Genomic DNA, 26,249 nt, shown 5'->3' on the forward strand with positions numbered 1-26,249 from the left:
GCCCAATTAGACAGCATTTGTGGAGTTGATATAACCTGAAAGGTGAATATGGGCTTTGCCAAGAAACAAATATCTTACAGGAAATGTTCATGCTTTTTAAAACGATTGGGAAATCATGAACACATTGCTATCCTCTGATAACTTCACGAAAGGGCTATGGTACAGTCGTAGATGAAGATCTGCTTTGAGAATGCGGACCGTTGAGATGGAGGAAAGTCGTTGCTGCTGACATCGTCTACGGGCAGACGTCACATGGGGCTCATCTACTGAATTCTGCACCCTGGTGGCGTTTAAAGGGGTGCGAATGATGTGTGTTTCTCCTGAAGTGGTAGTTTTGTCTAAGAATTTCTAGTTTTGATTCTCTACTTGTCCTAATTGATGGACCATTTTCACCCTTGGCATCAAAGAAGGCCTTGAAGGCACTTCAACATTATTTTTGTACCTTGTGCGAAATTTACGAAATGAGTTGATGGCGAGGAAATGTTCAATACAAAAGTCTCTCTGCTCTTTACTAATCTTAACCATGATCTCAGTAGGCAAAGGAAACTTGAGAAAAACTATCTGCAAACTTCTTTTGGCCTGTTAGACTACTGTAGTTTGCCATAATATGGCACAATCGTTGGGATTTTTAGTGGTAAGCCTATTGCGAACTAGTGCGTCATGCTACAAAAATGGGGGTATAGCTGAAAATGGGGTTTCTTTTACGCCCTCTGTAGAGAAAAACTATTTGGTGGATTAATCTAAAATGAATATCAGACAAATTCCTTATGACTTCCAAATTTTTTGTATAAATTTGAAATGCAAAACTTCAATGTGGAGGAAAATATTAACCAAAAAAGTTGTACACTGTTTTTTGGATCAACCTGTATTTTTAAAGCAAAAACTCCTGTCAATATTCTAAGCTGATTCTGGAAATTGTTTAGTGAAAAAACTACTTTAGGTACTTGGTATGCATATATGGTTGTTTTAAAGCAGGTTCTGACCTCTGTTTAGATGTGGCACTTGTCGTTATGTGGTCATCGCTCGAGTGACTCTATTTACACGTGCTTCTCCTCTTTGGGTTTTCTGAATGACATTTTTTCCCCTTTAAGACAAAGACCATTGAGGAACAGAAGACAGGCCTTGCTTCACCTATAATGACCCTGTGTCAAGCAAAGGTCTCGACAAGAGTCAGCAGCTTTGACAGAAGAATTTAAGTTGCAAGACTTTTTGGATAGCATTGTTGGAAAACTGATGTAAGTGAGACGTTCTCTCAAATTTGAAAATCAGGCTATCCAGGACAGTGCTTTATAATATAACTGCTCAGTTATTCATTATTCCTGTTTCAGGGTGGTTGGAGGGCGCTACTGGTAGGTCCTACTTCTTTACTTTCCTTCTGTTGTTTCTGTCTGTCGGTTTTACTTTTTCCCAGCACTAAATGACCATCATGGTGTCGATGTGCTTCTCTTTACTCAAACTAACAAATTATTCCTGTTTGCTTCTACATGGGGCTAAAAACCCCCTCAAAACAAATGTGAAATAATAAGCCTGTCTTTCCTTACACTGGGATGTTGTTGGGGGCATGCCACAAATTAAAATTTATTATTTCGAAAGTGCTTGACATGTTGTAATCTTTTTTTTTTTTTCAATTGTCATCTGTGATTTCCGTAAGGTGACTTGCAATTGGGGGAAAAAAAGATTGAAATTTCTCTACGCCCATATTTAATTCTGCAGTTGTGATCAGAAGTCAGGCACAAGCTCAGACTGGGACAGTGAGTGACAAAGTGAAGAACCGACTGGAGCAGCTGGATGACTTTGAAGAGGTGAGTGGGAAAACGTAGAATGTTTCATCGGTCTCTTCTTGAAAGTACATAAGACTACAGACATTATTGTTTAAACCAGAAAACCAGTCAGTTGACAACTGGCCTTCATGCTTTTGTATGTGTCTTCTGTGTATGTAAGTGGGGGGGGGGGAGGATGTCTTGATAGTTGATTGGGAAGTAGAGTTGAATCAAAAGTCAATTTCTTTGAGAAGATTAAACAAAATTTTAAAAATAGGAGGCTTTATATTGTAGTTGTATGTTCCACCGTGCATCTTTTCTGCTTTCAAGGGTTCGGTGAAGGAAATGCTGAACCTGAGCCAGCAAGACTATGTGAAGAGGATTGAGGAACTGAACCAAGCTCTCATCACTGCTTGGGATGGAGACCAGAGAGTCAAAGCCCTCAAAATTGTCATTCAGGTGATCAGCAAAGTCATAAGTATCATGAGTAGATTAATTTTTAAAAAGTGATTTACTTCTTGCCATAGCCCTGAATTTTTTTGTCTTATTCGCATCCAAGTAACAGCTTTTAATGCTACAGTGAATTTTGTTGTGTTAATAAGTATAAAAATATGCTTCTGCCAGGCTGTGTGTGTAAAATCTTGTATTATGTGTCTGGACGCTGGAGTATTATTAAATTATATAAAGTTTTAGGTTGGGTTATTACACATCAATCTTAAAGCCAAAGATGATCCCTCAAGGAATCCAAGAATATGTATATCTTTGGCTGATAGATAGAGCTAGAAGTGATAATTTTCAAATCTCTTGTTTGAGGAAAACTGATTTTTATGGCAAGGTGTAAACAGGAATTATGTTGGCATAGACATATCAGAAACAGTGATATTGATTGGGCAAATCCAGTGAGTGGATTAGTTTGATACTTGCAGACATGTCGTTCTTTGCTGTGCTTCTGAAACCATTTTGCCTTTGTTTGAATTATGGGGGGCTTCCAAGATCTGTTATTTTTAAAAGTTATTTTCTTCGGTATATAACCCCCCTCCCCCCCCCTGAAATAAAAACCCAACCCCCCAAAAAACAACAACAACCCAAAACACTTCTGTTTGTAGCATTCCGGTTTTCCAATAAACAGACATGGATTTTCCCAAGCAATATGTTTATTTGAATTTTTCCAGTCTGAAATAAAACAACAAACCCTTATTGCTTTGAATTTCTTCAGTTTCAACTTCAATTTAGCTGTGAATTTATAGCGTCTCTTCCGTATCCATTATGGCTTTTTTTGTTGTTAAAGAAAGATTTTGTTTTGAGTGTGTTGTTTTCTCTTCCCTGATGTTTTATTTTCAGAGGTGCATGTGATTTGCGCTGTAATGATAATTCTATGTCTGTAGATTTACATTTTACATTGACAGCTTAGGATACAAATTATGGAACCCAAAGAATTGAAATGAAGAAAGATTCATTATTAGTAAACCAGTTTGACTAGCAGCAGTGTGCATTTGGTAAGTTCAAACATGTAATATTAAAAGCTGACATGTGGTAGCTGTTGGTCTGATTTCTGGGTTCGCAAGGTAGGATGCTGTATCCCAAAGAAAATGTTTAAATTATTTCAGTTCTCTCGCTTTGAAATGTCAGTTGGTAGAAAAGACATTTGAATGGTAGTGATATGCTACTTACAGGCCACAACGCACAACGCACAACGCTATCTGTTCTCTTTGGGACTGAAATTATACTGTTTGGTGTACATGCCAGCTGAGGGAATTATTGCAAAGTTGTGGGAGCATTCAGGGTGATACCTGAAAATTATCACTTGGCATTTAAATTCAGCTTTTGGTGAGGCTCACAAATATGTAAGTGAGCTTTTATGAGGTTATCATTTTGATTTCTCAATTTTGTCAATTTCAGTGCTCCAAGCTTCTTGCTGATACATCTGTGATCCCTTTCTACCCAAGCAAGTTTGTCCTAATCACAGACATACTTGATACATTTGGTGAGTCAAGTTTTTTGTGTGATATTTGCCTTGTCAAAGGTGGTGTTGGTTCTCTTCTGATCTTAAAGAGTAGATTTCCTCTAAAATGTGTTTGAGTTTGCTCTTGGTATGATTGAAAAACCCAACTTGCTACTACTACATGTTAATGATTTTGAATATTATTCAAAGTAGTCCTCCTTCAATAGCAGTTGAATAATGACATGTTAATCTCCATCAACATTTAGCTGGTGAAGATTTAGAGAAAAAAAAATCATATTTTACATGATGGTTAGGCTTTAAGGAAGTAAGAATTCCCCTCGTTTTGAACACACCCCCCCTCCCCCCAAACTCCACATTCCACCGAACCTTTCTGTGTTTCTTAAACATGGCTCTTTCTGGTACTTTTTTATTTCTTTACATATTGATGTATTAATTTCTTTTTTTTCCCCCTTAGGTCGCCTTGTGTATGATCGACTCCTAGACAAGGCTCAGACTGTCGTAGGCTCGAACAAAATTGCAAAGCTTCCAGGTGAGCCTGAACTTATACAGTCTTTTTATCACTGTGTTCAAATCTTCTCTTTAACTGTTCCTGAATGTTAAAAGGATTTGACAGACAAAAAGATGGGCTAGGCTGGTTTGCAGCTTTCAAGGATTATTCGTTTTTGATTAAGTTTAGAAAAAACAGGAATATTTTGTTAAGATGAAAATTAGGATCACTTTTTGTATTACAATTAGTCGTGTTGTATTGTGAAAGTGTTTCACAATTATGTTTTCTGTTGATACTCTATCTATTTTTGAACTCTCAATGTGTTGGATTCTGTGAGGCTCATCTGCCTGCCTTTGGCAACCATGTTGCAAGTTTATTCAACATGAACTCTTATTCTGACTGCTTAGAGTAAGATACCCCCATATTTCATTACAAAAAATGATGTATGACAAGAGCAGTTGATTTTATTTTCTAACTAGGTAGTTTATGTGTGTTCGAGTCCTGGAGTCTCAAGTGACTTTTTTTTTTTTTCAGCCAAGTTTACTTCTGATGAAGTTCCTGAAGCTGCAAAAGAAACATGCCGAAACTGGTTCTTCAAGATTGCTTCCATCAGAGAGCTCATTCCTCGATTCTATGTAGAAGCTGCAATGCTTAGATCATACAACTTTCTCCGCACGGGGTAGGAGCAACTTTAGATTGATTTTTTCCCCCTCTCCATTGTTGTTTTTCTTTTCATTTTTTCATTTTTTCCCTGGAGCTGCAGTGTATACTTTTTCTCTTTCATTTTTTTACCGCGGATGTGTACAGCAACAGGTATATTCGTAGGATTTTTTCCATGAAAAAGTGAGGTCCCTTGGATAAAAGTTGAAAATGGGGTGGGAAAAAATATTGTTAAATACAAGCCAAGGGAAATCTTTGCTTTGGACTTCATTTATAACATGAATTAATTTTACTGTAATCCTTTAATACATTTAATTTTGATTTAGTATAGAAAATTTCTCCCTGCTATTAATTGGGCAGGTAGTATTTCATCACATGTTCTTGTGTAAATAATTTTCAGTTTCTTAAATTCATATAAAACAACCAGCCCTTTGTGACTTTCCTTCATTCATATATGTTTTGAAAGGGGAACATGCAAATCTCCATGTTTCAATGTCATTGCTCATACATGACATATATGAGTATAGATAATGACTAAGCATCTCATTGTTTTTCCCCAGGGAAAGCACTGAAGTCATTGATCGGCTGTCCTACATGAGCCGTGGTATCGGTGATCCTCTAGTGGCTGTGTATGCCAGGTGCTACTTGTGTAGGGTGAGAAATCTTGGCCATGGCTGTAGTGTGATCATGATGCGCTTCTCTTTAGTTTTTTTTTTAAAAACTGTTTCTTATTAGATCAATATGTTTCATTTTTAAAAAGTAGATTACATGATTAGGCATAAGAATTGAAATATTTTTAACACTTTTCCGCCACAAGGCTCATATAGTAAAAACTCTTGCCATCAAAGGCAAAGGCATTTTGGGGAAAATCCAAAGAAACTGAGGGGTAAACATCGCTGATCGGCGAGATGAGGCGGCAAAGTGTTAAAGATTTGTAACTTAACCATTGTGTGCCTGGCTCAATAGGTATGAATACTTTTACCCATGTGTAGAAAAGTTAATAACAGACTTGTAAAATACACATTCATGTAAACATGATCTTGGTGTGTATATTTATTCTTCTTCTCAATACAGTGAACTTTTTGTGTGCAAAGTTTTGAAGATTAAAAGAGTTGAAATATAACTTGGCACTAAAATATATGTCTGCATAACATATAGTCCACTTTTTAAAAAACAGCTTTAGTAGACTTTCAAGCCTTTAAACAATTCAATAGCTTGATTATTTTCGGAAACTTCTCTTTGCCTGTGGATCACGTAATCCTCATGTTTCCTCATTCATCATCTTTGCCTTTTATTACCCTGGATCAGGATATAGGCCACGAACTTACACTTTCCACCTTTCCGTATCCTGGGCGAGTCGCTTGATGTCACTCCATGTCTTCTCACTTTTCTGTACATCTATTTCCGTGACTCTTCTCCAGGTTCCATGTGGTCTTCCCCTTGATCTTTTACCCTGTGGGTTCCAATCTAACACTTTCCTTGTTATGCAGCTGCTTGACTTCCTGAAAGTGTGTCCAATCCATCGCCAATGCCTGTTTCCCAACTCGTCTCTGACTGGGCTCTGTATCGTTCTTCTTAATACTTCCTCGTTGGTGATCCTGTCTCTCCATCTGATCCCCAGTAGCTTCCTCAGACACTTGTACAAGAAAACGTGGATCCTCTTTTTGCACGTCTGAGATGCATTCTGTCTTTCACGTCCATACAACAATGTTGCCTCATTGATACGAGAAAAATGTCACTACAATGATCTTTTACTGAACCTTCTTTGTTTTCAGGTTGGAATTCTGATTGCGCCAAAGTTCAGACCACATATACCCCGGTGCTTTGAGGATTTCATCATAACATTTCCACAAGTAAGTCATCTCTATGCTTTCTTGATTCCAAAAGGGGATCATGGATGTTGGGTGCTCTGTTGGGTCAGCTGGCATCGTGCTGGGTACTTGGAGGTTGATTTTGGAAGATAACTCTCATTGTGTGTCAAACTGGCATAAACCAATGGGAAAAACCTACCGATTATCTTGATGCTATTCTGCAGATCAAACAGCAGTTGGAGCTGTTGCACAAGTGTTTGTCCTTTCTTACGTCCCACATGAACAGCCAGTCTCTCTCTCTCTCTCTCTCTCTCTCTCTCTCTCTCTCTCTCTCTCTCTCTCTCTCTCTCTTTCTCTCTCTCTGTCTCTGCCTCTCTCTCTCTCTCTCTGTCTCTGCCTCTGTCTCTCTCTCTGTCTCTGTCTCTCTCTCTCTCTCTCTCTCTCTCTCTCTCTCTCTCTCTCTCTCTCTCTTGTTTGGTACTCTTGTCTATTTAGTGCTTGAAAATTTTTCGCTTTTGCAGGTTCAAGGAGAGAGTGTGCAGAACATTCTGGCCACCCAAAAAGTGGAGATGCCACGCTATCTGACCCTGATCTCTCCTGCCCTGGACTGGATCCTGCAGTGCTTGGCTCATCAGTCTTCGGAGACTCTGTTGACTCAGACACTCGAGCGCTGCAAGGAGGGTTGTAATAAGTAAGTCATGGTCCGGGCTTGGGTGGCACTTTGTCTCTACTTGCACAGTCATGTATTTATTGAGTTGGCAGTGGGAATTATGGGTATTTTCATTTTAGATTGATAGAATTATTTTGCATTATAGATTAAGGTAAGGCAAAGTTTTTTTAGAAATGTCGAAATGTCTTATGGACCTTAGGTTGCTAATCATTGGCAGGCTGTTCATCTGTTCTGACCTCAGAAAGCAACATTTTTCAGGAGAGAAAAGAAAATTGTGTTTCATTCTTTTGAGATTTGAATCTACACTCTTATCTTTTCTATATTTTTCCCCCCCAACATTTAGAATATGAACTTTGACAAAATATTTCTCATGCATATGCAGCCAATACCACATATTAAGTACAGTGTGCCTGAAAAAAAACACCCCACTTAAAGAACATTAACCTGATCATCATCTCTGCACTGATTTAAGAAAACTTTTAACAAATAATATCCGACCAAAAGACGGCAATTTATAAATCTGAAGATTTTTTGGAGACATTTCAAGTTTTAAAAATCTCAACCAAAATTGGGTAAAAAGCAAAGCCTTGAGCATTGGCTTATGTGAGTAGCAAATTTAGCTGTGACAGCAAAGGAGGCTAGTATATGAGTGAGGCTGGGATGGGAAGGATCTGGCACCGTGCTGAGGACATGTGCTCACAGGCATAACTTGGAACTGTGATCTATTACTGACAAGTCCAAACCAAGTGGGCGAAGACTCCTTTAGCAACCCATGGTTAAGAATGTCTCTTTAGGATTCATAGTGGGTGGTTAGTGGGTGCTCTGGTGTGGCTTGCTCTTTTTTTTTCTTATTAAAGATCTATAATCCTTATCTCTCCTCCTTTTCCTTGCATGGTACTCTTCTTGCTGCCTCTAATCTTCGGCTCTAATATGATTATATTTTGTTGCAAATGATGTAAACCCATTCTAAATCTAAAACAACCCCCGACAACTGAGGTTTAAAACAGAGTTCTTTGCAATCCAGCAAGGTATCAATATGGCTGCTAACACGTTAATGCATTCCCTGCTGGGTCTTTCTAAGTCATTGAGTTTGTTCTGACCTAGATGCCATGTGTGTTTCAGTGCTCTGATGATCAACTCCATCATGTCGGCCTTCAAGCCCCAGTACATCGCCAACAGGGCTTTGTTCTTTACAGAGCTCATCAAGAGCTGTGAGGATACTGGACTGCCAAAGGTGAGAACTAATCGAACAAGTTATTGTTGCAATTAACTGTAGCTCTTTTGTATGTTAGTTCCTCCTCTGGCATCTGCCCTTATTTACTGTAGTGGCAAAGCAGAGTGCTCACCATCACTGATGTCATATGATTATGATCTTTAGCATACTTTCAACTTTTATCTGCCTGTACTGAAAAATTTTACATTGAATATTAAATTCTACTATATCTGAGCATTTTTATATATTGAGTTTTACTGACTTTTCGCCCCAAAATCTTGAGACTCGGCACCCTTCTCTCTCCCCCCCCCCCAAAAAAAAAATACCAAGAAAAAAAATGGAGACATTTATTAATTGTTTCATCCTCAGCACATGCTGTACCGTACCTTAGGCTTGTGTCTTGTGGTGGCAGAGACTCCCGAGGACCAGCAGTTGTCTGTTCTCAATGAAGTTTGGAAAGCTGTTGTGAAGCTCAAGAACCCTACTGTGAGTGCAGGAAGTTTACCATGTTTCTGTCTTATGGTAACACTCAATTTCAACAATGCCACTTAGTTTAACGGGAGATGAACAACTGTTCCACAGATGAAACTGTTTTTCAAGAATTTAAGTTGTATTAATACTACTGGATTTTTTTTTACCTTTGAGATGTTGAGTGGATATAAACTCTTATGCTGTTAGATTCACTATAGCATAAATTATGAATAGATGTATCATTGTCTCCATTTTGTGGACTAACTAAAGGGGTAATTGAACTTTTTTGTACTCCAGTTTCAAATTCTTTTGAAAGTTTACCCGCTTTAGGACAGTTATCTGGAATTTGTCTAAAAGTTTTTTACATTTACTAAGGATATTGTTCCCTTCATCTAGAGACCTTTGAAATCAACATGTTATATGGTTTAAAACTTCTATTTTATTGTATTTTTCCAGGAGTACATCAGCTGTGCTGAAGTTTGGATTGAGTTTGTTGTAAAGCATTTTGGGGTAAGGGCTACTTGACATTTTTATTTTGTTTGTCATTGTCTGGAACTTTCTGGTTTTTGGAACACCAGACAAATTTTTTATAATGTAGCGGCCAATATCTTGATGGATTAAACGTTAAAAAAGTACCAACACTTCTCTTCATCCGATGTTGGTACTGTTTGCAGTATCACGTAATGTGTCATAGGACATGAAATGAATCAGGTGCAAACCTTGACTTGAGATGCTCTAAGGCCTGTCTGTCTATCATCTATGCTGTAATGGTTAGACTGTTTGCCGTTGCATGCAGAAAATATGAGTTTCATTCCCGAGTGGGAAAGTTACTTTATCAAGTATCTCTTCTGTCTGCTGGGATGCTGTGTTCCCACTCAAGTCCCAGTTGGCCGGACAGGGAGGTGGAAGCAGCCTGCCTCCTAAACAATCTAAATTGTGTTGATGAGAGTGTGAGATATTTCCAGTCCTTGCTATTATGGTCCATGTCTGTGAGCTTGTATATTCACATTTCACTGTGTATTGAAATGAAAAAGATGTGATATTTCTTGTACAATTTGGTCTATTTCCCACAAATTTTTCTGAGGGCAGGAATTGTAGAGATGAGCAAGTTCATATTTATTATGTGTATTGAATGGTGAGAGAATATACATCTTCTGTTGAACTTGTTGTAAAATATATGTCAGCAATACTCAAAACTTGGAAGCTTTAGATATTTTTTTTTGAGGAATTTTTTTTTCATGAATTTTATTAATGACTTGATTGAAAGTTGAATTGAATGTATCATAAACTTTGTAGAAGTCATGTCTTGAGTTATGGTGAAAGTTTCAACTCATGTATACTTTTGAGACTTTCTTGATAAAATCCCGACATCATGGTTTGATTTGTTGGTTTGAAATGTACGAATATTTTTTCAGAAACGAGAAATCAACACCTTTATTGGAGATATCATCAAACATATGACGCCTGACAGAGCTTATGAGGAATTTTACCCCCAGCTGCAGTCAGTGGTCAGCAAGATTCTGGCTCACCAACATGACTTTTCCCTCCTCTTTTCTTTGGTATGTTGTGTTGGAATTTCGCTTACATATGATGATATGACAAAATAGAGGGTACTTAGATACTTATGTAAGAGACATGTACTTGTTGCTGAATAAAGTCTTCAAAACAGCTTTTGCAAATATGCTTAGGACCAGAGAATAAGGATTGTGTCTTGGGGCTCTGTTATCTCAGTTTGTGTCATGATGTACTGTGATGTGGATGACCCTGATTTAAATCCCCAAGGAGATATTTTTGAACTCTTGCTATTTGAGAAGTTTTGATAACTTCACCCATTGTTGAAGACGGAAATTAAATTGGAAATCCCTCCTTTTAGAAAGCCTTTCAATTTTGTATGGGATGTTAGACCCTTACCTCTCTCTGTAGACTGCATTTTCAAGACTTTTACAGACCTGCCACTCATCCGGATTTAATCAGCACATCCTGAATTATTGCCTCAAACCTCAAACATCCTGATTTTGATCTCTCGTGTATCCTGATTTTTTTGGTGCCATTTGTTACAGTGGATTTTTCTAAAAACTTACGCAGCCTTCTTCTCTGTCGTGGGAAGCACCCGTCATACTTTTTGTTTGCAGGAACTCAGAACACTGTTTTCCAAAATATCAATGCCGGATTTAGTTGTTGACTCTCCCCAAGTTGTGTTGGATATCTGCTCGCACATGTTTATTCAACTATAATGGAAGTAGTATCGATTTGGCATTCGGACGTGGGACATTCTCAAGATCTACTTTCGCTTTTGTTACCCCTCAGAATTCTGCGATGATGGCCTGATAACTGTTTCAATTGCAGCATACAAATAATCAATATCATTCATAGTTCTGCTGTAATTTTAAAAACAAGCTTTGTCCAAGTTGTAGTTAGTGGGGCCCGTCATCAAGACCTGTCTGTAAAACTGTTTCTTTTGCATCACTTGACTTCGGTGTGTGAGTTTCGCGTGTGTCGAGGACCGTCCGTTTACGGGGTAAACTTAAGTTCGTGCACACTGATTGAAGTGTCTTTCAAGACAGGTAGACATGTAGACTAAAAGTCCATGACGTGGTACCTCAGGATTTAAAAAAAATAATGATAGCACACACACGCACACGTACACACACACACACACACACACACACACACACACACACACACACACACACACACACACACACACACACACACACACACACATACACACACACACACACACACACACACACACACACACACACACACATACACACACACACATACACACACGCACACACACACTCACAGAAGGCATATACATGGATATATTTATGGACATACCTGGAAAATTTTAAAGTCCGCTTGGCAGTCGCCCTGACTGATTTGTCGTTGGTCTCGATTTTATTCACCAAATCCCGATTTTTTTTCCACTGAGGACTGAGATCCTATCAAACGTCTATCACCCTTATCTCTTCTCCTTTTTTGTGTTTGTTACTCTCTTATAATACTTTTAATCTTTGGCCCTTATATGACCTAATTGTGTTGCAAGTGCAGTTAAACTGTTATTAAAGGAGAACAAAAGGTAAAAAACCTCTTGATGTGTCTTCTACCACAGGAGAAGTTCCTGCCGTTCATTGACATGTTTCAGCGGGAAGCTATCAAGGTGGAAGTCTGCAAATGTGTTCTGGAATCTTTCAACAAGTACGTCAGTGTGCTGAAAGGAGTGGTGGAAGAGAGGGGCTGGTGATGTTAAGGGAGTCTTGTCAGTTGTCTCTAGTGGTTAGGCTGCTTAACTAGGAACTTTAAAGGTTACATCTTTGAATCCAACTCCAGGAACGATGTTGTGTACTTAATTGGGATGTATGAATCTAGTATTGTCAAGTACTTTGCGATTCCACTCTGTAGGAAAGTGCTTATAATATTGAAGTTTAGTCCAACTAATAACATTATGTTTGATTCATTTTGATTCTTACAAAGTGAAAGCACTGTTGTCTGATGGCGTGAGCATCATATCACTGAGAGCAAAGGGGCCAGTGAACTCTCAAAATTTAGAAGTTAAATTTTGCTAATGACATTGCTGGATGGAAAATTGCTTGCAACAGGTATTGGTATTCAGTATTCAGTGCATACTAATAGATATGTTAATGGAGTTAGTTTTATATAACCTGATCGTAAATGGTTTTCATTGATGCTCTCAGGTATGGGTTTGTGATTGATTTGTGGAATCCAAACTTTCCATTATGGCTTTCAGGGGCAGTGGAAAATGTCAGGGAAATTCAGTTCTGTGTTAACATAAGAGTGATTCAATTTTGAGTCCAACTTGTGTGTTTTGTTATATATTTCTTAAACATTGTTTGTAATGTGAGTCTAGGAGAGGTTCATGCTTCCATTTCTTCTTTTCATACAGGCATCAGCTGACACCAGTCAATGATCCAGTTGTCATCAATGCTATGATGTTTCTTGGGAAAATCATGCACGATTCCGTGGAGTGAGTTAAAGCAATTTATTCTCAGTCAATATTTTTACTTTTTTCCCCCCAAATAGGCTCGGGTTTATGAATAGTCCTCTGTCCTCCAAACTGGGGGCAGTGCTTTCATACTCGCAGGGTGGCATTCACACATCACTTTCTCTCCTGTGTAGAGGTGGCATCCTCTGTCCTCGTTTGCTTTGTGTTCTGTCCAGCTCTCTTTCATGCAGATCTGTTGAAGAGGGGGTCCAGTCTTGCAAAGATAAAGAAAGACCCCTGAAACCTCACAGTGTAGGGCTTGCTTGAACAATGACTGACATACCTATAGTGATATAAAATTTTTGGCTCCACAGAAAATTCTTATTATGTGTAAAGAAATGGCTAGATAGCTAGGCTGTCTGGATACTTTTACAGCTTCACAAGTGGAAAGTTGTTTTCCTGAAGTAATCAGTGCGAGCTGGAGGGCTTTTGCTGTTTTTCTATATTTTAAAATTTCCGTTTTAGTTCTCATTCTGTATTGAGCTGATAAGCTAGAGAGTATAATTTGACATTAGTTTAGTTTTTCTGTTGTGCATACTCATTTGTGACTGACAGGATGAATATAATAATATATGATTTGAGATTGAGTATAATTTGATAGGCCAGGTTCGTGAGGGGTGAAAAATTTAAGAACATAATGAGAATTGCTTTTCCTTTTTATTTCAGTGCTTTGACATTGGACGATGAAAAGCGAGTGATTGGAAACTTATTGTGTGGGTTCATTCACCTAGTTCAGTTTGGCAGGGACTTTGAACAGCAGTTGAGTTTCTATGTTGAAGTCCGAGCAGCTTTCAGCAATTTGGATTCTGTCTTGGTCACACTAATCCAGGTGAGACTACTTGCTAAAGGATATTTGGATTTTTTAAAAGTGAGTAAATACCCTTATGTTAAACTTTCATTCAAAGCAGGTACTCTCTAATGTTCTTTAGTTTTTATAAGTTACATCCCAGTATTATAAGTAGGTTATGGTTTACCTGTTGGCTAGTTTTCTTATGATCTGCCTAACTATTCTCAGTATAACATATTTACTTTGTTTTGTGCTGGCCCATGATAAATAATAAGCAATAAGGAGCACACATTGTTATTTACTTGAGCACAGCTTAAAATCGTTAAAAAAAAATTCTGCAAACTCTTTTCACTTTTATGACACCTTGATTTGACAGTCAAGGAGAAGTAGCTTGTGTGGGTGGTGCTGCATTTCAGTTCTCACATATCAAATGCTTCTAGTGCTGGGATGGACAAACTTATAAAATGCGGGATCACATCGCGCTTTATGCGTTTATACAGGCACATTGATTTTTAAGAAATTCTAGCTGGCCCATGAATTCACTGCGCCAGGAGTCACTTGTGAGCTGTAGTTTCCCAGCGCCTAATTCAATGTTTTATGTGAGACAGGCAAGTAAGAATAGGAACAATCTATCAAAACTCAAAACAAACTAGGTATTTCAAAAGATATTTCTTTTAGATAAATCTTTTTGATGTGAAAAGGTGTTAAAAGATAATATGGTAAAAATGGTTTCTTTGATTAAAAAAGTTTTTCATTTGCTTCAGGACTGACACTTCTGGTGTAGTCGTTACACTTTTCTCATTGCTCATATATTTGAGTTTAAGTACATTTAGGGTAAATGCTTAATTAAAGAATTATATTTGTTTTCTGCTGGAATGTACCCTGCACAATGTGGGCTGATCATGACAGGCATTGTTGGCTTAGCTCGCCTCCAAATTTGTCTATATTGTGTTGATAGAGGCATAAAAGATTAACAGTAAATCATAGTAACACATCCTGTGGTAAGATTTCCACTTAGGTTATAGCACGATATGTGTAATGACATTAATTTTCCTCTTGTATGTTTTTCTTGAACTAGAGTGTGAATAACTTGGCTGTGGAAACAAGAAAAATTGTCAAGGGGAACCACTCAAGAAAAACGGCAGCATTTGTGAGGGTAAGCATTTCACGATAATTTTTGTCTAGTTTGTTGATGTGTCGAGTGTTTAGTTCTTCTCTCAGGTTGCCGGTTACATGAAGCACAACCACATCAGTATTTATACGGTGATTTACACTGTTAAGTCTTCAAGGCATATGTAATTTTATTGTGGAAAAATATAAAAAGACTTTTGCTGTGTTTATGTTTCCGATCCATATTAGGCTTTGTTATTTTTAAGGGTAATTTAGCAATTAGAAAGAGACTCTGTATAAATATATTTAGAAATTTAAAAAATGAAATAGTTTTGAAAAAGAAAAATGTTGGTATTAAAAAAATAATCTTTTTAAAAGATTTTTGTTTAAAGCTTTGCCGTTCTGTCATTTTTATATGCTGCAATTATCTCTTTCCTGGAATACACTAAATACTAAATATTGAAATTCTCTTTAGTTTGCAACATCATTTGCTTTCTACTTCTCCTGGGTAGGCGTGTGCTGCCTACTGTTTCATCACAGTGCCGTCCCTGCAGTCAGTGTTCTCACAGCTACAGCTGTACCTCCTCTCTGGGCAGGTGGCCCTACTCAACCAGTGCTACTCTCAAGGTCAGCTAACTTGTTTGTTTTGCATGGGTCTCAATATTCCGCTATTTAGCGGATTTCTGCTACCGCCATTTCCTCCGCTAAACTGCCCTACCGCGACAGCGGGCCAATCAGAAAGAGAGTTTTGGGAGCAGGGTGACTGCCAGGCCCCGGGAATTTTTAAAAAATCGCAGATCCCGGGAAAATACATAAAAGATCTAGAATATTTGAAAACCAAATCCAATAACGTCTTAAAGTTCATTTCTGCCGGTCGCGATTGTGATATTAATACGGCTGTGAGAGTACGTTTCATGTGAACTGGCGGCTTTGGCGGCAAGCGGAATTGTGTCACCATGGCTCGACTGACTGGAAAATCAAGATCTACTTTTGCTTTCGTTACTACCGCCCAGAAATTTGTCAGTAATTGTCTGATAACCCAACATTTATTGTAACATGCAGGTTCGGCATTACAAACGTGGTGTCGCCATGAAATATATCAATATTTGTCATTGTGCTGTCACTTGTGGGGGCAAAAAAAAAAAAAGAGAAGAAAGTTCCAGATTCTTGTCGGGCTCGTCATTGTGACCGGTCAATGAACCTGCGCGCGTTCTGAGCGCCACGAAGTACAGGACTGCGGAATGGGGGGGAGATTATTGATTTCTTTTTTAAAGACGCACTTGGGGATAGGGGGAGGGCTAGATGCAACACCAGAGGACAAAAAAACTGAAACTAGAAGCAAATGTTTAATGTTTAGAATTTTGATTACTACTACAGCTCTCTGCAAAGTAAAGTGTGTGTTGGTGCAAGCCTTGTGTGAAATCGGGAACCGTCATAACTTGTAAGCGTGTTATGGAACTTGGGGGCCTAAAGGTTTGCGTTTCATTGGATTGGTGACAGTAAATTAGATCTCTATATTTTAGCTTTCTGTTCAAGATTCGCAGATTTTCAGTATCACTGCATCTTACCCTCCCACAGTTCTTACACCTCTCACACTGAATAGGTCTACTCGGGCTATTTTACTCTACTTTGAGTTTGAGCATTAATTTTTGTCTTTCACATTCATTATATAGGCCTATATATATGATATGAATCATGACGGTCAATATTCTGGTTCTTGGCACAAAACAAGATTCATTTTTATATAGTTTATATATGATGAAGGGAAAATATTAATAAGTCGCACAAGACCCCAGGCGCCATCACTTTCTGTACGTAATCAAGGTTGTAAATATTTGGTTCGTGACTCTTACTTGAAATTATCTCCCAAACCCTCAAATTGGTGTGGAATAACCTTGCTTTGATAAATTGATGGTTTTTATTTCAGCTTTTTAGGGTTCAACAGTATAATAATAATGGGTGTTTCGCGAAAATGGGCTTCTGTGGCGATCACCCGGAAAGTTGTTCCTTTTTTAGAATTCTGAGTTGAGACCCATGGTTTTGGCTTCGATCAGGAATTTGTATCTCATGTAACATCCCCCCCCCCCCCCAATGATATATGTTTGACATTGTGAGTAGTGTTTTAAACAAAAAGTTAGTTTAGTGTGGTAAGAAGCTTGAATATTGTGTATTTTGACAAAGTATTTTTCTAGAATTCAGGATGAATATGTTTGCGGACTTCCATCGCTTGAGGAGAATTTAGTTGTTGATTGAAAGTGACAAAGTCAAACATTGCTCAGTCCCCACATTCTGACTCACACAACTCAACTAGCTGCTAGATGTTTGAAAATTATTTTTTGGTTATTGATCATGGCAAGATTACACATGATTTGTTTGAATTGGATAATGACTTGTCTGTAAAATAAAATTGATCATCAAAAATATCTTTTCAAGGGCAGGGCATTTAAAAGAAATCAGATAATATAGTGTAAAAAGGATTAGACTCTTATTGTTTATGATCTGCAATATCACTTACTTTTACTGTTTTAGGTGATGCATTCCTGAAAGCAGCAATCTCTTTGATACCTGACATGCCAAAGACTATGGATGCAGCAGACGTGAAATCACGTTCCTCTGAGCCCTTCCTGATGGAATATCTGTACAGTTTCATCTCTACACTCTTGGTCACTCCAGTGAGTCGTGTGTTATTTACTAATGGAAATCTTCTATTTAGAGCTGGGGGTTTGTGTACTGGAAAACAATAAAGATGGAGGTTTCAGGTTTGTTCTTATAAGTTTCAGGTCCATTTGACATATCAAGTCTATAACTTACTTGATATATCAGTATCTTTTATTGTGTTGGTTTATGGGAATAAGGAAACATACTGAGACTATTTGTAAAAAGGGTGTCCATATCCAGTAAGCTCTTTTTATTTAGTTGTAATGGTTTTTTCTTTTTTAAATTTCTGACAGATTTTGGGAGGGGGGGGGGGGGAGGAAAGGGGAGAAAGCAAGGTGACAGTTACATGGTTGTCAGTCTTATGTATTCTACTGAAATTGTAAAATATTAAAAGATTTTTCTGGAAAAATACTTAAATTGTTTTCTTTCTGAAATCTCAGAAACTAACTAGTGTCGGAGCATGGCACATATTTGTGCTATGTAGATTTTAGTCACAAAATTTTGTACGAAGCCAATCCCTCTTCTTTATAGATTACATTCAGGGATTTTTAATTGTATTTTAGCTCAGTTGTTCTCAAAATAACTCTCTTTGCAGCAGTCCCATGTTTTGATATAAAAATAAATTTTGCATTTAGCTTCATAAAATCGAAGTTTGCTTTTCAAAGTGTAGGTTTGGATCATATCATTTCACAAATTTGTTCATGGTGGTATGACTGTTAAATGAAAGCTTTAATGGTGGTGTTTTAATACCCTACTAGATACAGTTTTGGTTATTTCAAAGGAAGACAGGGCTGAAAGGAGAAATTGTGCTAGGACTACAAGAAAAAATCGGGGTCCCTCTCAGATTCAAACCCCAGACCTAATCACATTGGTGAAGCTCACACTGTATGCTTCCCAGGAAGTTGAGATTGTTTCAGAATACCATCAGGTCTGCTGGGGTAACTATATAGATTGTAAAGTGCATTGAGGTTGTTGTTGAGCGGGAATGTACGCTATACAAATGCTGTCTATGATTATTTTATTTCTCCCCAGGACAACCCGGACGTGGGTGTGATGTACCTGCTGCGGGGACTGCTGAATGTCCTTCAGGACTATACCTGGGACCAGAACGGCGACTTGAGGATTTTTGTCTACACACGTGTCCTCGCCATGCTCTCCTCCGCAGCTCAGGAGGAATACCTGTACCACTTTGACAAAGGTTTGTTGATGTGGAGGTCTTGGGTAGGGCATGGATTTAATGTCCCTGTCAATGAAATTTCATGAATAGACCTATAATGTGCATCTATCAATTATAGGTGAATTTGTGCGACATTTCCAAGTTGATGAAATTTTGTTGTTTGTACCTGCTTTAGCCTCCGGACCATTTTTGATGCCATATTTTGTCCATTTTGATGTCTCTAAAAATGATCTTAATATGTGCATCAGTGATTCTTGACTGAAGAAGTTTAATAGATGTAACAAAGTTTATGTGTGAGCTATCACTAAATGTGATGTTTTTGATATTACACGCCATGCGTGAAAACGTATTATCCTAAACCTTCAGTTTCCTTCAGTATCTTCCTGTTTCAACGAATTTGGTATCAAAATGATCAGAATGAAAAGTCTTTTGAGACATGGGTTAATTTTTCACTTAGAATCAATATGAAACTTTAGTAATATGTACCTATCAGAAGGCTTTTTCAGCTAGAGGATGGGGTAGGGAGGATTAAAGATAGTGACATATCTACTGCACTTCAGCAGGAGTTGCAATTTTTATATGCAGGTTTATGCTCTTGAGAACATGTGTGATGTTTACTTTGATGCCATGTCTCTGACATCTTTCTATCTTTCTTCATTCTTTCTCTGACTAAAGGGCTGAGTGCTTTTCAGAATATCTGCTTTGTGTCTACTATGGTGTTACCTTGAAATAACCTTGCAAAAGTAGTGTTCGTAATTTTTGTATGAGGTTCTTTTTGCTCTTTGTTTATTTTGTATAGTCAAAACTGAGTTTACTATTTCCTAATTCTCGGATGCATGATCAGGATGCCATTTTTACATTCTTTAGTTGTTTGTTAAAGTTTTAAAAATTCAGTTTTATACACATTGTTTCAGTAATTTTTCTAAAAATTTTTTCCAGTGGATTCCAATGATTCTATGTACGGAAGTGACCCAAAATTCGTAGCAGAAGTGCAATCCATGGCTGCTACGCTCATTGGAGAAATTCTGGCTCATCTGAAAACTATTTCAGCTCCTGAGGTATATTTTGTTTTCTTAACTTTAATTTGTAGAGTGCTCTTGAATACTTGTAGGTAGGGTCTTGATGAGTTAAAACACAATGCACATTAGTATGAAAAAGTCACTTCATTCTGGTGCTATGGTGTTTTGACTCTTTCAGTCTGATTGTTGCTCATATCATTGTTGCAGGGTTCTCTATGGCTGACTCAGTTTCTGTAAATTTTATAGGAGAGTGAAAAAACTAATAAGCAAGGCTTTGATACACATTTGAGCTGTTTAGAGTCCAACATTGTAGCTACTATTTTGATAGGTTAATCTGGCCAAAAGTTATTTATAGGATGTGCTGTTTGATGTCAGTCAGAATTCAGGGAAAAAACAACAAAATCTGCATTATTTGGAGAAAGCTGTTTAGAATCCTGTAGGGGCGATATATGACGAGTCTGCATTTAGAAAAAGCCTGCCTGCTTTGTATTACGTGCAACATACCAGTGCTTCCACTCTTCCGTATTTTTACGGAAATCCGTACTTTCTGCCAGTTCAGTACTTGTCCCTCCATCATTATCTACTGCCTCCGTAAAAAAAACCTGCTACAGCGCAGGACTGCCGAAATTCCGTACTCGCCTTCGTATCGTCTTATATATGTTACGGATATTTACGGTAATTCTCTCGGCAGAAAGTTAAAGTTATAGTAACCTGCCAGATTGCGAATTTCCTGCAATCGGCCATTATTCCGCTATGTCCCATGCATTCATTGCAGGTTGGTCGGCAGTACATTTTTTACCTGCAGATGGATCAAAACCTGGCGAACCATTTGTTCCAATTTCCTCCTTTCTATCATTCACTCATTCGTTCTGTCTATCTTCGGAATTTTTGCCGCGGCTGGAAAATTTGCGCGTTGATCAAGTAAATTGACCTGTGATCTTAGACAGAAAATTACTGTCAGAAAGAAACTTTTCACTGCAAATTTGTCTAGATCTAGAGAAATTATCAATGCGAAGATTCTACGGTACGTGAACGCAATAAGGGCCGCGATGAAAGAAATATATGCTGATACGGGGGTGCCCACAACGGATAGGACCGGCCGATCGCGCTGATCGCCGGACTCGGTCGCCTAAAAAACAAACGTGTTTGTTTTCGTTTTCAGTTTCAGTTTCAGGCGATCGAGTCGGGCGATGGGCCCGATCCAGCTGTAGGTAAAATAAAAAATAATTCGAAGTGGTGTTCCGAGGTTATGACAGGCGACAATCAGACGGGAAAATTGAGAAAAAAAAATTGGGTACACGCTGCACAACTGTATTTTGAAGGTACATCTATTTATTATTCCCAGGTTTGCCTGCTATCAATGGTGTGACGACAAATTAGATCTAATTGATTTATAGTAGCAGTGAAAGGGGAACCTGCTTTTAAACATTGCCAGCAATGGAAAGATATGTTGGTGAAGAAACCAAACAAGACAAAAATGTTGGTGAAAAAATAAATGTTATGGGCTGTAGGAAATCTCTTGAAACAGGCTCCCAAATGCCATTTTCAACCCTCTAAAAGCACTAAATTTCAATTTCTTCGGGGGCTCCGCCCCCTGAACCCCCAACGGGACGCTGTCCCATGACTCTGCTGGGGGCCTCGTGCGGCCCCCAGGCCCCCTGCAGAATTTTCCTTACTTTTCAGCTTCCGCTGGTGGAAGCTCTGCATACTCTGTATTAATTGATAATTTATAATACAGTCCATGCCGGCTTTAAGCACGGTCATCGGGAGAAAGCTTAAGCGTGCTTAACGCCGAAGCGTGCTTAAGTGCGAAGTAGACATAATCCAGTGTTTTTCATGTTGAAAATTTCCCGTACTATTTCCCTTTGTTTGTAAGTAGGCCTATAGCGGTCCCGCAAAAGTGTGCACTGTTTTTTACCCCCGCCATGGTAGTTTTTGTTTGTTTTTGTTTTGTGGTCGAATGGGAAATGAAAGCTTGATTTAGATGGCCAGTCACAATACAGCACACTAGGCCTACACACTACACACTACACACTGCCTGTGCGTACCACTGCCCGCTGTGCCACATTCATACCACCGCCTTCATCCCACCTCGCGCGTGATACACAATCTGTCAGGATTAATTGATAGCGAGGTTCAAAGGTGAAATCGCAGCCAGTCTCCCTTTCTCTTCTCCCCGACTCTCTTTGTATTTTTTTTTGGTCGTGTGTAGCTTTGCCCTAGGCTAGATCCTATGTCCACGCACGTGGCTGTGTGCATCTCTCTGCCTTCCTCTCTGCGCGTGCGAGTGTGTGTCTCTATCACTTGCGTTCTTTGTGTTTCTTTTAACACACTCCACTGCTGCGGTGTAAACTGGGTTCGAACGTCGATGGGTCATCATGAAAATATTGATTGTCTTGTAAATGAAGCGTGCCTTTAGCCGAAGTTACCGTGCTTAAAGGCGTGTAATTTATATAGCAAAAATCGGTAAGAGGCGTTTAGCGTGCTTGAGTCTGAAACGTGCTTAAAGCCGGCGTGCGTAAAGCCGGCACAGACTGTAGTTACATGCTTACTCCACTTAGACATAGCTGATCTTTATGAATTGTATAACTTATTGTACTCTTCTTCTACAACCCAACGTACTAGATCATTGTTGCATATGGAGATTTATGATACACTTTGTCATTTACGAAATGGTAATTCATGAGAGGCAGTTTTGTCAAGTTCAGAAGCCTTTATTATCACACTGAGAGACTGAGATAGCAAGTGTCAATTTCATTCTTTAATGCTGGAAAATGTCAATCAAACTTTGAAGTGTATTCTACAGTACTACAGTGTTCATCATATTTTGTGAGTGTCAACGTCTGATTCCCTATGTTTCAGTTTGCTAAGCGTCAAAGTACTTTAGCCCTAGAGCTGGTTGCAACTTTAATCTGCCATGGAGATTTGAGTCAGACATCAATGGCTTCACTGACCAGCAACCTCTGGACTTTGGCCCAGAAGAATGGGCAAGCAGATGTGAAAGTTATGGTGAGATTTCTTCTTCCATGTACTTTGTTTGTACAACCCAAAGTATGGCTTAACGTTAGGGTCTCGTAAGAGTTTCAAAGATTTTTTTGTTCTGCAAGTACTTAACAGTTTTTGATAAATATAATTACCTTATGGCGTTTAATGCAAAAGTACTTTATATTATAATTCTGTTTAACTTTTTTCCATTTTTTCGGTAGTGCAGTGCTGAACATATTCATGTATGAAATTAGGGAAATATGCTCTCATATCTTTGTTTTCAACTTGATCTTAAAGTAGCAGCTGGGACATCATTCAGCCAAAGAACTAGGCTATGTATTTTTTGTCAATCTGACTGAACGATCAATATGAAGTGAATATATGCAAGTTTAAAAAGCAATTAAACCTGGGAGTTAAGACCACTATTATTTTGCTATACATAAATGTTTACGTACTGTTAACACTGGAGTTTTTGTAAAAAGTTGGATATGTTTTTTGTTTTTTTTTACTTCAAATAGTTGATTGTCTTATTTTAGACCTGGATGTTTTCAGGCAATTGCCTGATTTCCGGCAATAGCATAATGGGGAAATTTTCCTGCCTAAGGCTAACAAAGTGCTCAAATTGTGTGCGAGAGTTGATTGCCGGCTTATCGCCGAGCCTGAATTCTGCCCAACTTACTATTTGTGAATGCAGGCAACCAAAGCTGACATTCTGGCAATGATTGCCTGAACTTAAGTAAAACTGCGAAAGTGAATTGTAATGACGACTTCTCGGCACAGGCTGTGTGCTGCGGTGTGCTTGGAATCTTCATCTTTCTATCAATGGCAGTGTTTATAAACGAAACTTACGCTTTGTACGATCTCTGTGAATCAAGTGTGGACTAGATCTAAATTTCATTGTGAATTTCTAATTACATGTAGATGTAGTTCCAGTTTCTGCAGTGTTGAAATATTCTAGATCTATGAAGATAGATTATTATATCATTAGAACGTCTAGATCTAGAGATTAGATCTAGATCTAGACTATTTTTTTTCGAGACTGATTTCATCATGACTGAACAGTCAGTTCATTGAACGGCCTCAAAATGAAAGCAAACTCACCAGCCTTCCCCCTAACAATAAGAAACAAAATAGATGGTAGAGACAGTTGGTGATCAGGGAATTTTGCTTGCGAGATGAAGGGTAGGCCAACAGTATGATATGCTGTATGGTGAGTAGGCCTACTTTTTTTTATATAGCTTATTTAATGAATCCACATCTTAAATTTTAGGTGGACAATATGTTAATGTTTATCATATGAATTGGATATTGAATATTAGACCCAGATTAATTCAAGGAAAATGTGCCAGGAGATTGGGGTTTAGGTATTGGTGGGGATGTAAATAAGGTGAACAAAATGTTAATTGTTTTTAATTTTAATATAAATTGATATTTATTATAATTCAAGGAAAATGTGATGGGAGACAGGGTTTGGGGCATTAATTGTGATGAAAATTCTTCAGCTTCAGGGAACAAAGTCCCCCTGACCCCCTAGCAGAGCTGCGCCCTGGACCTGTTACTTTAAATTTTCAGGCTATTATGCTGTGCCTTACATCCAGGTCTATTACTTATAAGTTGGGGCTCTCGTGGCCTAGATGTTAAAGTGTTGGCCTCTCATTCAATGGTCCCGGGTTCGAATCCGGGTAGTGACCGAAAAATTTTCTTCTCTCAAATTGTCTCCTTCAACCTCCTTTCCTGCTCTTTAGCAATGTTCTGTCATCTGCTTTCGTCTCCTCTTTCTTCCCCCACCCTCTCACCTCCTTTGCCCCCTCCTCTGGGCTCCTGACTCTTTCTGCAGCCTTTCTACTGCTACTCCTTGGCGCCTTCTTACTGCTGTCTTTCAGCCACACCCCTGATCTTCTGGTAGGAAAGATCTACACCTAACCTTCTCGGACAAGGGCAAAAAATCTCTGAGGTCACGGGTGCGAGTTGTGCTTGTTAAAGATCCCTTGGTGGTCTAAAATCGATAAGAGTAAGCTTCGACCACCACCTGGGCAAGATTCAAAACTTCCTACTAACTGAAAAAGTTTAATGTGTATGTTCATATGACCTTATGCAGTTGCGAGCGACGTAAAACACTTACCACAAAAAAAACAACAACTTATAAGTTATGTGTAGTTGTACTAAAGGGGCCATTTTCTTCAAATAAAAAATCGCTAATCATGACAGGTCCCTCATGTTTTTGAGGTTAGGAAAATCTTGTAATAACCTCTGTTCAGGCAATAGCTACTGTAATTTTCTCATTAGCCTGCCATACCTGTAAACATAATGCAGTCATGGTTTTGTCTGAAAAAAAAATGTACTCTGCTATATTACAATGTTATTGTGAGTTTTCCAGACATTTTATTTACTGGATGTTTTTCATAATTTCCCAGCTGCGACTTACTCACACCACAGTAATATTTTATGTGTGATTGTCGTCTCATTTCCTTCACAGAAAAAACTCCAAGAGAACATCAAGACAAAGGCTGCGGCTGGAAATGCTGGTTGTCAAGCTTTGGCTCCCAAGTTGACTGTGTGATGACTCAGGAAATTTACTTTTAAGTTCTAATGTGTGAAAATGAACAAAAGATGTATGCAGATTGGCCTTTTAATAATAAATGAACTCAGAAGAATTTGTTGATATGTGTATCTTTAATTTCAAGATTAAAGAAGTTCAAAGTCAATATTACCTTTTTTTTTTTAAAGAGTCATCCCTCTCCATGTGAGGGCTTCCTCGAGAGGTGTAGTAACCATGCCATACCACTATGTCAAAACATTAAATGTCACAAGTCATGTGATCGGCAGATACATTCTGTATCATTGTCAAAGCCCCCTTGGGCATTTTGAGTTGCATATGTGGAAAGTTGGATGCATTTAATTTCTATTTAACAACACTCGTCTTTTGGAATGTATCAGTGTGTTGTTATTGGAATGCATGATATGAATGTCAGTTTGATGAATTTGATTACATCTGGATAATGATTGCCTCAGGAATGTATCAATGTCACTTTATGAAAGGGAAGGAAAAGAAGTGCCAGTGAAGTTTAAAAAATGTTGTATGTAAAGTAAGACAGAAAAAGTTTACGTGAACTTCCTTCGCTAAGAATGAAAGATTGTGGCAGTAATACAAGCTGAAAACATATTTCTTCACTCTAGAGCTTGGTTGCTTTTTTATCTTATCCACATTTTTTCATCTGTGTATCCCCTATCCTCCTAATGCCCTTCAAGTATACTCCTACATGCAGATTATGAACTGATTTAACAAAAGCAAATAGCTGTCTGAATTGGGGTTTCTTTCTCTTCTTGCATTAAAAAAACCAGATTCTAGGTCCTATTACTGTCTTTGATAGTTTTGTGCCTTTACTCAGTGCTCGGCTGTATGTCAGCATTTTTGTGTGTGTGTGTGTCACAGTGTGTGTGTGTGTGTGTGTGTGTGTGTGTGTGTGTG

At 38.3% G+C, this 26,249-nt stretch overlaps 1 protein-coding gene across 1 annotated transcript in view; it reads left to right on the forward strand.

Moving 5' to 3' along the window:
- LOC101856272 (VPS35 endosomal protein sorting factor-like) overlaps window positions 1-26,118 on the forward strand; it is a 33,608-nt gene extending 7,490 nt beyond the window's left edge. Inside the window, exons 5-26 of the mRNA XM_005101146.3 lie at window positions 1,714-1,802; window positions 2,091-2,219; window positions 3,660-3,744; window positions 4,178-4,252; window positions 4,745-4,889; window positions 5,431-5,524; window positions 6,646-6,723; window positions 7,203-7,372; window positions 8,474-8,585; window positions 8,934-9,050; window positions 9,492-9,545; window positions 10,451-10,594; window positions 12,154-12,239; window positions 12,946-13,026; window positions 13,711-13,873; window positions 14,910-14,987; window positions 15,454-15,568; window positions 17,471-17,613; window positions 18,632-18,797; window positions 19,716-19,834; window positions 22,658-22,804; window positions 25,257-26,118. Coding sequence (XP_005101203.1) covers window positions 1,714-1,802; window positions 2,091-2,219; window positions 3,660-3,744; window positions 4,178-4,252; window positions 4,745-4,889; window positions 5,431-5,524; window positions 6,646-6,723; window positions 7,203-7,372; window positions 8,474-8,585; window positions 8,934-9,050; window positions 9,492-9,545; window positions 10,451-10,594; window positions 12,154-12,239; window positions 12,946-13,026; window positions 13,711-13,873; window positions 14,910-14,987; window positions 15,454-15,568; window positions 17,471-17,613; window positions 18,632-18,797; window positions 19,716-19,834; window positions 22,658-22,804; window positions 25,257-25,340 — 2,474 coding nt within the window. The 3' untranslated portion in view covers window positions 25,341-26,118. The remainder of the gene's footprint in view (window positions 1-1,713; window positions 1,803-2,090; window positions 2,220-3,659; window positions 3,745-4,177; window positions 4,253-4,744; window positions 4,890-5,430; window positions 5,525-6,645; window positions 6,724-7,202; window positions 7,373-8,473; window positions 8,586-8,933; window positions 9,051-9,491; window positions 9,546-10,450; window positions 10,595-12,153; window positions 12,240-12,945; window positions 13,027-13,710; window positions 13,874-14,909; window positions 14,988-15,453; window positions 15,569-17,470; window positions 17,614-18,631; window positions 18,798-19,715; window positions 19,835-22,657; window positions 22,805-25,256) is intronic.
- Window positions 26,119-26,249: the final 131 nt, after the last annotated feature.

The sequence above is a fragment of the Aplysia californica genome, unplaced genomic scaffold (assembly GCF_000002075.1).
Source record: "Aplysia californica isolate F4 #8 unplaced genomic scaffold, AplCal3.0 scaffold00271, whole genome shotgun sequence".
NCBI classification, from domain to species: Eukaryota; Metazoa; Mollusca; class Gastropoda; order Aplysiida; family Aplysiidae; genus Aplysia; species Aplysia californica.